This window comes from Crocodylus porosus, unplaced genomic scaffold (assembly GCF_001723895.1).
Source record: "Crocodylus porosus isolate Cpor-Errol unplaced genomic scaffold, CroPor_comp1, whole genome shotgun sequence".
Classification (NCBI taxonomy): domain Eukaryota; kingdom Metazoa; phylum Chordata; order Crocodylia; family Crocodylidae; genus Crocodylus; species Crocodylus porosus.
Window position 1 is genome coordinate 6430471 of NW_017728935.1, and position 10537 is coordinate 6441007.

Below are 10537 nucleotides of genomic sequence, written 5' to 3' on the forward strand. Positions count from 1 at the left end.
GCCCCGCTCCTGGCGGAGGGTCCCGGGCGGCAGCCGCCTTCTCGGCTCGCAGGGGAAGTGTGCTGGCCAGGGGGAATTGAACCCTGGGCTCCTGCGCGGAGCGGGCTCCGACTTCCCCTTGGCGGGCCCGGGCTCTTGCCTTCCCTGTAGCGGGGCCGGCCCCGCACCCCGGCCTTCCTGGGCTTTCCTGCCTCCGCCCCGGCGCTTACCCCAGGCGCGCAGGGCTCACGCAGCAGGGCCGAGCTTCCCCCAGGACGCGCGCTCACACCTAGACGTGCCATGGTGAACGAGCTGCGAGGGCACGAGAGAGCCGTGTTTGCTCCCCGGCTCCCGCCCCGCTGCTTCCCTGCTCCTGGCTTTGCCAAGGGCCCGCATTCACCATCCCCTGCTCTCTGTCCTGTTCTTCGGCAACTCACACCCTCGCTTTTGCAGGGCAGGGCAGGGCAGGCAGGCCCCGTCCCCCAGCACAGACATCTCCGTGAGGGTGAACCCTGCTCAGGGTCGGGGCCGCAGCCAGGTGCGTGGCTCTGAGACGCGCCTTGCAGAAGGGACGCCCTTGCCCGCGCCGGGCAGCCGTCGTGGGTGGGTTTGGCATTGCCCTCCGCGTTGTGGAGGGGCGGCTGTCTGTCCCGCGCTCCGGCTTGCCCGGGGCCGGGCCCCTGCGCGGCTCCACCTCGGTGAGACCCCGCGCGCCGCAGGGAGCGGCCCCGCGCCCGAGCACGCAGCAGCAAGGGCCTCCCCCCGAAGCTGAACGGTGTCAGCTTCTCCGGCCGGTCACAAGATTCCCTCCAAACCGCTGGAGAACTGCTACGGTGCACATCCTGTTTTGCATATCGATGACTTCCTCCCACAAAGCAGGTTTTGCAATTGGGATCTGAAATGTGCTCTGCAGAAGCAGGGCCTGAGTTGGTGCGAGCGTGTGTGCAAACGCTTCTGCCTGCTGCTCTCTTCCCTTTCTGGGAGGCGCTTGGTAGTCGGCGCCAGACGGACGAGGCCTGATCTCGGCGTGCGTCTCCCGAGCCGTGGCTGCGGGGATGCGGCAGGTTGTCGGGCAGCAGGTGTCCACCTCTTTGCCAGCGAAGGACGAGCCTGGCCCCGCCGCTCTGCAGCTGGGGTGTTTGCGCCAGTCCCTCGTCTCCTACCGGGGCTTCTCTGCTCGCGGCGTGGGCGCGGACGGCTTCTCCGGCCCGCGGGGGGGTGCCGGGTCTGCAGCCGTGGGGCTTTGCTCCCGTCCAGCTTCGCCCCTCGGGCTCGTCTGCACGGGGAAGCGATTGGCATTAAATGATGGGAGCAGAAGTCCTGGTTAGCGCCTGGGTGGATGCTGGAATGTGGAACGAGCGCAGAACGAGCCCGTCCACACCGGGAGTCAGTTCTCCGGGCAGGGGTGCCCCGTGTAGACACCCCTGCAGCCTCCCAGGGGCAGCCAGCGCTCACCCCTCGCTCTTCCTCCTGGCCAGGGTGATAAACTCAGGGAAGAGCCAGCACAACGAGGACCAGGCCTGCTGCGAGGTGGTGTTGGTGCAGCAGAGGCCCGGCCAGAGGGGTAACCCAGCCGCGGGAGAGCCAGAGGGGGTGAGCTGTGGACCCCCTGCCCCGCGGACGGAGGGGCAGCAGCAAAGAGCGGCTGTCTTGGTCGCTGCGGGGGCACACCCCTCACCCGTGTGCCCCCTGCTTCACCCCCCTCTGTGCCCGCAGGGCAGGAAGGGCCTGTGCTTCCACTACTGGGGGCTGTTTGACGGACACGCGGGCAGCGGTGCCGCCATCATGGCCTCCAAGCTGCTTCACCGACACGTGTGCGAGCAGCTGCGGGACCTGGTGCACGTCCTGCGGGACCCGGCGCCCGCCCCCATCTGCCTGCAGAGCGATGCCAGGGCGCTGGCCGAGCCGAGCCGGGCCCCCTTGGCGGAGCAGGATGCGGAGCCCCTCAACGACGCCCTGCCCCGCTTCCACCTGGAGAAGGCGGTGTCCCACGAGAGCCTGGTGATCGGTGCCATCGAGAACGCCTTCAAGCAGATGGTGAGCGAGCAGGGGCAGCCTCGGGGGAGCGGGGCGAGCCGGAGCTGCCGGCAGCAGCGGAGAGACGCGGCCCAGGGTGGTGGCGGTGGGAGAAGGGAGGACTCCTCTGTTCTTCCCTGCGCCCTAGCGAGCGGCTCCCCTGCAGCTTCTGCAGCCCCCCCTGCTTCCCCGGCCTGCGCTCCTGTCCCCCCACAGCACCCCACTTGCTGCCGGAGCCCCAGAAAGCCGCACCGCCAGCGAGCGGGGTGCCAGGTGCAGGTTGGCAAGCGCCCCGGAGCAGGCCGGGGGACGTGCCCAGGCTGGGCCGGCCGGCTGCTTTCCATCTGGAATGTGCCCTCCCTCCCTTCCTTCAGCAGCCAAGATGCTGACGGGGCAGCGCAGGACTATTTTGGGCTGGTTGGGTGTTTGCTTGGCTCGCTGCGGCCTCTCCGGCCTGTGCTCAGGACTCTGCCCCTGCCCCTCCACCACGCTGCGCGGCTGACACCGCCGGCGCGGGGCTTCCCCTGCGCTGCCCGAGCGAAGGCTGGGCCCCGGAGCCTGGCGGGGCTGCACCGGCAGAGGTCCAGCCCGGTGGGCAGAGATGCAGCCCAGGGGGAGGGGGAGAGTCCACCGCTAATCCTCTGGCTGCAGATCCCGGCAGGCCTGGGGAAGAAGGTCGGGGTGCAGGCAGGGGCCCGCGCTGGGAGCGAGGGCTCCGGGTCCAGGTGGCCGTTTCGAGCCGGGCCGTCTCCTCCCCCAGGATGACCAGATCGAGCGGGAGCAGGCGACGCGGCACGTGGCCGGCGGCTGCTGCGCCTTGGTGGCCGTCTACTTGCTGGGGAAGTTCTACGTGGCGAACGCGGGGGACAGCAGGTACGGGGGCGCGGGGCAGGGCAGCCCCTTGCCTGCACGGCGGAGAGGGATCCCGGCGCGTCCCCGGCCCTGCAGGAGGGCAGCGCTCCGGCTGCAAGACCACCTTGCTGCAGGCATGTGACCGCCGGGGAGCCCGACTCGCAGCGCTCTTCGCTGTCTCTGCCGGAGCCCGGGACAGCGTGCGGCGCGGGAGGTGCCTTCACCTGAACGCAGACGGCAGGCACGGGCGCGGGCTGCTCCGTGCCGTTGCAGCCCCTCCGTCTGCAGGGGTCTTTTGCATCTCGGGATATGTGTCTTGAATCGTCGCCCGGCGCAATTCCAGAGCGGGAGCAGCGGGCAGTTCCCCGAGACCCTGCCGCAGCGAGGGTTTCTTGCCCTTTCTCCAGAGCAGGCCTTGCTGCTGCGTGCTCTGAATTGCACCCTGGGCCCAGCTGGCCGTCTGCAAAGGTCACCTTGGGGGAGGTGTGCGGAGGTGCCGAGCAGCCTGTGTCCCTGCCCCAGGCCAGGCGGGCATGCACGCTGTGCAGGGCTTGGCCCTTCCCGGGGTGGCTCTGATGCAACACACACCTGGCACGGCACGAAACCTGAGGCAGGCGAGTGTGGGGCCGAGCCCAGCTCTGCATGGCGCCCCGTAGCTGAGCCTGGATCCCGGTGACAGGCTGTGGCACTTTTAAAGATTCCCCCCTCAGACCAACACTGCCCCGGGCACGTGGGTGCCGTTGCTTGAGGTGCACGCAGGACCAGTCCTTGCCTGCTAGAAGATGGGGGCTGTGGGGAAGGAGGGGTTTGCTGAGGCTGCAGCTGAGCCCTGGCTAGGAAAAGCGGAGATGCTGGGGCAGGGTGCTGGCCCCACGGTCGGAGCCAAAAGTCCCTGGTGCAAAGCCTTGTCCCCTGCTGCGGCGGTGCTCAGCGCTGGAAGCCCCGTGCCCGGCAGACAACGTGTCTTCCACCACTGGCCCCGGTTGCCGCTGTCGGCTTCGTCTCCTAACAGTCCCCATCGGCCTCCCCATGCTCCCCAGGCTGTCCCATCCCAGTCAGCGTGAGCACAGGGGATGAGATCCCATCGGCTTGCAGTGACCCTGTAAGAAAATTCCCCTTGGGGCTCCTGGGTTGTCAGGCTGACGACTGTGCCCAGTATTGGAAATCCACCTGCGTATCCACCTCCCGTGACCTTTGCACCATCTCCCTCCACGTAGCCCCCCGCGCTTCTTTCTCCCCCTCCGTTGCCATTGCCCTCGCTCAGCTCCTGTCTGCTCGTAAAGGTGCTGCTGGACCAGGCAGCAGGCTCCATCCGCCGCTCTCCTGGGAGCTAGCTGTCTGCAGCCGGGAAGCGGTCCGGAGCTGGGCTGGAAAGCGGAGAGCGTCGGGGTCCCCTGGGTGGGATGGCTGCCCACGCGCCGCGCCTCCGCTGTCTAACCTCCTCATTCCACGTGTCATTGCAGGGCCATTATCATCCGTAACGGGGAAATCATTCCAATGTCCCGGGAGTTTACTCCAGAGACAGAGAGGCAGAGGCTGCAGTTGTTAGTAAGAAAGACCTTTCTTCTCATCTGGTTTGCCCCCAGCCCTGTACCGCCTGGACCTGTGCCCCCATGAAGGGGTCGGGGAGCTGGGGAGGGATCTGCGGCGTAACGATGCATTCTTGGGGCAAAGCAGGGGTGCTCCCCTGTTGCTCCAGGTTTGCAGATAGGTGCAGCTGGAGGGGACAGGGCATGTGTCCGGCCCCAGGGGCCAGACAGCGGGACATGGCTTGGTGCCCTTCTGGCCTCATGCCGCAGGGACAGTGGGGAAGGGGATACGAGGCCTTCCCTCCTTAGGAGACCCGAGTCCCGGTGCAGACCGTGGTGTACGGCAGCCTCTGTGTGATGCCGTGGGGTTGCTAGTTTAGCTTGGGGTACCAGCATCCCTTCCCTCTGCCCACCGTGGCCAGTTTCGAGTCCCTTGTCGCCTCTGGGAGGAGCTCGCTGTGGGGCTGTGGCCCTGGGGAGCCTTTCTGCGGAGCCTGAAGGAAGCCGCGTGGGGACGGATCCTCTCCCGCCGGCTCTGGCAGGAAGGACAGATCTGTGCTGGCCCTCGTGGCCCGGACGAGTCGATCTCGGCCAGGGGCTGGTCGGGGTGGGCTGGTAACGATGCTGCCGTGCTCTGCCTGGGGCTGCAGCCCGCTGGCGTGCGGCGAGCTGCATGGCAGCGATGCTTCCCGCGTCCATTCCTGCCCCCCTCCCGGCAGACCTGTCTGCCCCTTGGCACTGCGTCCCTCCATCCCCTCTTCCCTCTTCCTCCATCCGCTTCCTCTGACATGGATTTGCCCCTGCACCCCTCTTGCTGCGTGGCGGGGGTCCCAAGGGATTCAGCTCCCTGGGAGGAGCCTTTCCTTGCAGGGGGTGGGATGAAGAGCTCAAGGAAATGCTCCCTGAGCTGGGGCACGTGGGGGCTGTGAGCTCCTGCTGCAGTGGGTCAAAGAGGCCCCCGCCCCCCGGCTTCCCCCAAGTCTGCAGTGCAGGGCTGCAGCGCCTCTCCCTCTCCCCGCCCATGCCTGACGCCCCGGCCCCTCCAGGTGGGCTCGCACGCGTGGCTGCAGGGTCCTCATGTGGGACGGGGGTATCCCTAAAGCCCCCTCCAGAAGTGCTTCTCAAACACGAGCCTGCAGCCTCTCCGACTGGGCTGTTTCTTGCTGTCGTGGCCAAGAGCAACCCCATCGTAGTGGCTTTCCCTGCGGGGCCCGGCTCTTTTGCCACAAGGCCCCCGAACCACAGCCCTCTCCCCCGTGGCAGTTGGGAGCCCCTGATGCCCAGCCCAGAGCGTGGGGACCCCAACTGGAAACCCGCCACGGGGTGCAGAGAGTGCAAAAGCATTCAGCCGGCATGGAGCCCAGATGCCTGCTGCTAGCCCGTGCCCCTGGCAGAGGGCATCCTGCGTCCCGCTCTCCCTGGCAACCCCTGCTCGCTGCCGGGGAGCCGGGCGTGCGTCTGGCTTGCCTTCCCGGGGATTCTGGCTGCTTTTACAGCTGCGGCTCCTGTCGTCTCCCCTCAGGGGTTTCTGAGGCCCGAACTGCTGGGAAACGAGTTCACGCACCTGGAGTTCCCCCGGAGGATCCAGCACAAGGAGCTGGGGAAGAAGATGCTGTACCGTGACCAAAGCATGAACGGCTGGTACCGCCAGGGTCGGGGTCACCCGGCTGGGGGGGCTGGGTGCTCTGGTCCCAGCATGGCTGTCCTGGCTTTGGGGTCCCCTCTCCTCCCCTGCACCCGCAAGTCTCGGCGGGTTGCGTGGGAGAAGCTGCGAGGGCAGGCGCCTCCCTCGCCGCTATAAAATGAGAGCCGGCACCGAGAAAGTCGCTGCGCACTTGCAGCGGTGGAAGGAGCGCCTTCCCTGTAACGTGCCACCTCCCTGCTTGCCTCCGCCAGGGCCTACAAGAAGATAGAGGAGGATGACCTCAAGTTCCCACTCATCTATGGAGAAGGCAAAAAGGTGCAGTGCTGTGGAAGGAGCCGCGTGCGGCGAGGCGGCCAGGGGCTGAGGGCACAAACCCCATCGTGGGGGGGTGGGGGAGGGAGGTTGGTGGGGGAGCCTCTCGTGCGTGGGACCGGGGCTCAAAACTTTGCACCCCCGGGCTCCACGAGCGGGGCTGTGATGTTGTCAGCTTTGCTCCCTTGCCAGGCGCGGGTCATGGCCACCATTGGGGTGACGCGGGGCCTGGGAGACCACGACCTGAAGGTGTACAGCTCCAACATCCACATCAAACCCTTCCTGTCCTGCTACCCCGAGGTGGGTCGGGCTGGCTGGCTCCGTGTGCCGCACATCTCTGGGCTGGGTCACCTGCGAGCGCCCGAAGCCAGCGGCACCTAGCAGCAGCCGCGGGGAACCTCGGGCTGGGGCAGGGCAGGGAGGCCCTGAGGTGTCCCAGCCTCTCTGCTGCCGGGGTGGAGGCCAGGGGTGCAACCGCCTCTGGCTCTTGGAGCCCAGGGGCTCGGTCCACGGCCTCCAGGGAGGCGGACGGTGCCTTGGGCTGAGCCCTGCCTGCGTGCCGCCCCCAGGTCCGCGTGTACGACCTCACGCAGTACGAGCACTGCCCCGACGACGTCCTGGTGCTGGGCACTGACGGCCTGTGGGACGTCACCAACGACAAGGAGGTGGCCGAGGTGGTCATGGACGTGCTGATGGGCTACGAGCCCAATGACCCCTGCAGGTCAGTCGTGGCGGGGGGGCAGTGTGTCCCGTACCCCGCAGGGCCCTGCGCAGGGGACTTGCTGGCAAGTCATGCGCTGTGAACTCTGGCCGGGGGGAGGACGAGGCGCATCCTCCTCCCCAGGTTGCAGTATCCCGCGGCCGTGCCTGTACCCGCTCCGTGAGCGGGGGAGCCTGGCTGCTGACGGAGGGCTCTGTGCCCCGCGCCGGGCGCTGCAGGTACACCGTGGTGGCGCAGGAGCTGGTGGTTCGGTCCCGGGGGGTGCTGAAGGAGCGCGGCTGGCGCCTGGCCAACGACAAGCTGGGCTCCGGGGACGACATCTCCGTCTTCGTCATCCCGCTGGGCGGCCCCGGCAATTACACGTGACGCTGGGCCGGCCCAGGCCATCGGCCTCATGCCTCCGGAAAGGACCTGTGACCGGGATGCTGGTGCTGCTGGAGGTGGGCGCGCGGCGGGATCCCCACGGAGCCTCGACCTGCACCCCCATCCAGCTGCCTGCCGCGTCCCGGCCTTTGCCCCGGCAGCGAGGGGAAGAAGCTGTTAGCACCCCAGGGGAAGGGGTCAAGGTTGGGCTGTTGCATAGCCACCCCTGGCTTTGATGCCCAGCTCTTGCTGGGCTCTGAGACCTCGCTCCCTGACGCCGTGCCTGCCGGGATGGGCGAGTGCAGCCAGGGGCTGGATTTCCCCTTGCTCGGTGGTGCGCACGCCTGCCGTCAGCAGCTCCTTGCTTTGTTCTCTTGTGTTGTGCTGGCTGGCAACACTGTGCTCACTGCTAGTGCCCCCCTGCGCCCCTGGGCTGGGCACCCAGTTGCCCCAGTACCCGGGCCGGGCTCTCCTGCAGGGTAACAGCGGTGCCAGGGACAGCAGGGAGTCACGCTTCGCCCCCCTGTTTGTGCAGCCCTCGCTGCCGGCCACCTCGTCTCAGCCCTCGCAACGGGGTGGGCATCCCATCGTGGGGGTGCTTGTGCCAGTAGCATGGGGCATCTGCCAGCCCTCTGTCCCGAGGCTCCTGCCCCCCGTCCCCATCACGTCAGCGCTGTGTTTCTGAGGCTGGGGGTACTCAGCTCAGTGCTGCTCACCGAAGAGCTGCTCCGAGCGCTGCTCAACTCGCAGATCCCTCCTGAGCAGCTCTGATGGCAGCCGCCAGCCCCGCAGAGCTGCACCCGCCCTGTGCTGCCTGCATGTGCTTTGCCCTGGGGCCTAAAGAGGCGATTTCTTATCTCGGTCCTGGCCGGCTCTGCATTGCCGGGAGCTGCGCTGCTCTGCAGGTCTGCTCGGGTAGCAGAGGCAGCGCCTCGTGCAAACAGCTCACCTGGGACAGGAGCTTCCCCGGTCTCTGCAGAGCAGGGGGGCGCAGGTTCAGGGGGCCATCCTGTCCCTGCAGCTAGGCATCGCTGTCCCTGGCCTGCGCTTTGGCTGTGCCTGTGTCTGTGTCCTGCTGTCGTCGGGGGCACCTGCGAAGCATCTGCGCTGGGTCAGCGCGGCTTGTCTCTCTGCAGCTGCGCCACGTAAATAAACTGGCTGCACCCAGCGGGACCGGAGCGGCATCCGTGCAGTTCTTGCCATGCCGGCGTCCTGGTTCTGTGCTGGAGGAAGGCGCCCTCCCCGCGCGGCTCGGCTCTTGGGCGAGGGTCTGGCAGTTCACGCGGGCCACGACCGGCCAGATCCAGGCGCACCTGTGGGCGCCAGAAGGCAGGAGCGCTGCGTGTCGCTGCAGACTGCAAGCCTTGCCCTCGGGAGCGTGGTGCCTAGGGGCGCCTGTTCTGAATCAACAGGCTACGTCGGGGTTTCCAGCCTCTCCTCATTTGTGGACCCCTAGAAACATGCGAAGGGAGGTGCAGGCCCCTTTGCACTGTAAGTGTGGGGGTTCACATGCGTTTGGTGGATTATAGTCATCTTTGGTGGGCCCTTAGACATGGTGGGGGCCTGTGGCCACTGGGCTAGATCAAGGCCAGGCATCAGGCAGTCCCTGATTGACAACCTGGCTAACGAGGTGTTCATTAGGATCCATGAAAACTCATTAGTCTCTGGGTGTGCTGTCCAAGGCCTGCTCCAGTGACACGGGTGCCAGCTGCTCGCCGCCCGTGCAGAGACTGGGTGGGGGCTGAGCTGCGGCCCGTGCACCATGCTGAGTATTTAGGGGGTGCCGGCTCCGTGTTTCCAGGTGCTGCTGCAGGCTGGGGGGACGACACTGAGCTGTGCATTTCCAGGCTGGGGTGGAAAAGGAATGGATTTCAAAACCAACAAACATCCACAGTGTGAAAATCCCCTAGAAATCTTCTGCTAAAGACCTAGAATCAGGATTTTCATGGCAGCCACTCCTGTTTGCATTTGACAGGTTTAGTTCAAAGTTGCCTGTGGGACACCATTTCAGTTCAGTTTGAACCCAGGCAGCATAAGTGAGACCCGAGTCTGCCTTGTTTCAGCTGCATGATGTGTGTGTCATGGCCTTTTGCCACAGTTTAGCTAACAGGTTACAAATCCCTCCGTTTGATGGTTTGGTGCCAGGCTGCACGGAGCAGTGCCCGGCCCGAGGGGCAGGGTGGGGGACGCGGCCTCGTGCTCCGAGGTGCTGGGAGGAAAGACATCGCAAGCTGCTTTACACGTGGCCTTGCAACACGCCAGTGTGGAATGGGTCCTGTGCCCATTACGCGGGAGGGGAGTAAATCTCGCCAGGTCCCCGGCTCTCTGTGTGCTGGGTCTGACTCTCCATGCGCCCGCACCAGGCATTATCATTTGTACCAGTGAGGCTCCAACCAACCCAGACGCCGGGGTGCAGACATGGCGCTGAGGGCCAGGGGTGGAGAGCCGATGTCTGATCCTTGCGCTCACCCGAGCCAGCCAGAGCTGCTGCTTGGTCTTTTCCAACACTGCAATGAGCACGTCCCCAAGGCCGGGACCTCGGACAGCCACATCTGTGAGGTTCCCAGGGCCGTGTTAGTTCAGCCCTGGTGCACACGTTATCTGTGTGCAATGCACAGGTGCCTGTGGGAGCCACCAGCAGCCCCGTGACACATGGAGTGGAGGGCCCGTGGGAGGCAGAGTGGGGGAGCAAACCCTGGCTGAGCTTGGGCAACACGGAGCAGGGGAGGCCCAAGCTTGTCCCGGCCCTGCTCCAGGCCTCTTTTTCCCAGAGGTGAGCCATGGGAGGTAGAGTCCGAGTGCAAGCAGGGCTGGGAAACGAGGAGTGCAAAGCCGAAAGCCTCTGGAAGAGGGGAGCTGCAGACTCCCTGGGGCCCCAGCCAGGGCAGGGAGACTCAAGGCGGGGTGGCTCTCTCCTCTCCCCTCCTCTGGGGTGAGCTCAGGCATGGCCACTGTCTCCCCCTCCTAGCAGCTTCCTGGCTCCGCGGGGCAGGAAGGAGCAGGAGCAGGAGCTGGGAATGCCAGGGCCTGTGGAAAACCTCCCTGGTGCCTTCTCCTCCTGTGCTCTTCGGTCGCTGCTTCTTCCCTTGCCTGCTGGCCGGAGCTCTGGCCGTGCCGACG

At 66.4% G+C, this 10537-nt stretch overlaps 1 protein-coding gene across 1 annotated transcript; it reads left to right on the top strand.

The window, feature by feature from the left end:
* Positions 1 to 1103: 1103 nt before the first annotated feature.
* On the top strand, positions 1104 to 8592 carry PPM1J (protein phosphatase, Mg2+/Mn2+ dependent 1J). Its single transcript, XM_019546818.1, has 9 exons — positions 1104 to 1572; positions 1696 to 2016; positions 2756 to 2868; positions 4311 to 4395; positions 5899 to 6017; positions 6273 to 6336; positions 6526 to 6633; positions 6903 to 7054; positions 7273 to 8592. Exons 1-9 carry the CDS (start codon positions 1282 to 1284, stop codon positions 7418 to 7420), a joined length of 1401 nt encoding a protein of 466 aa, XP_019402363.1. The 5' UTR covers positions 1104 to 1281; the 3' UTR covers positions 7421 to 8592.
* Positions 8593 to 10537: the final 1945 nt, after the last annotated feature.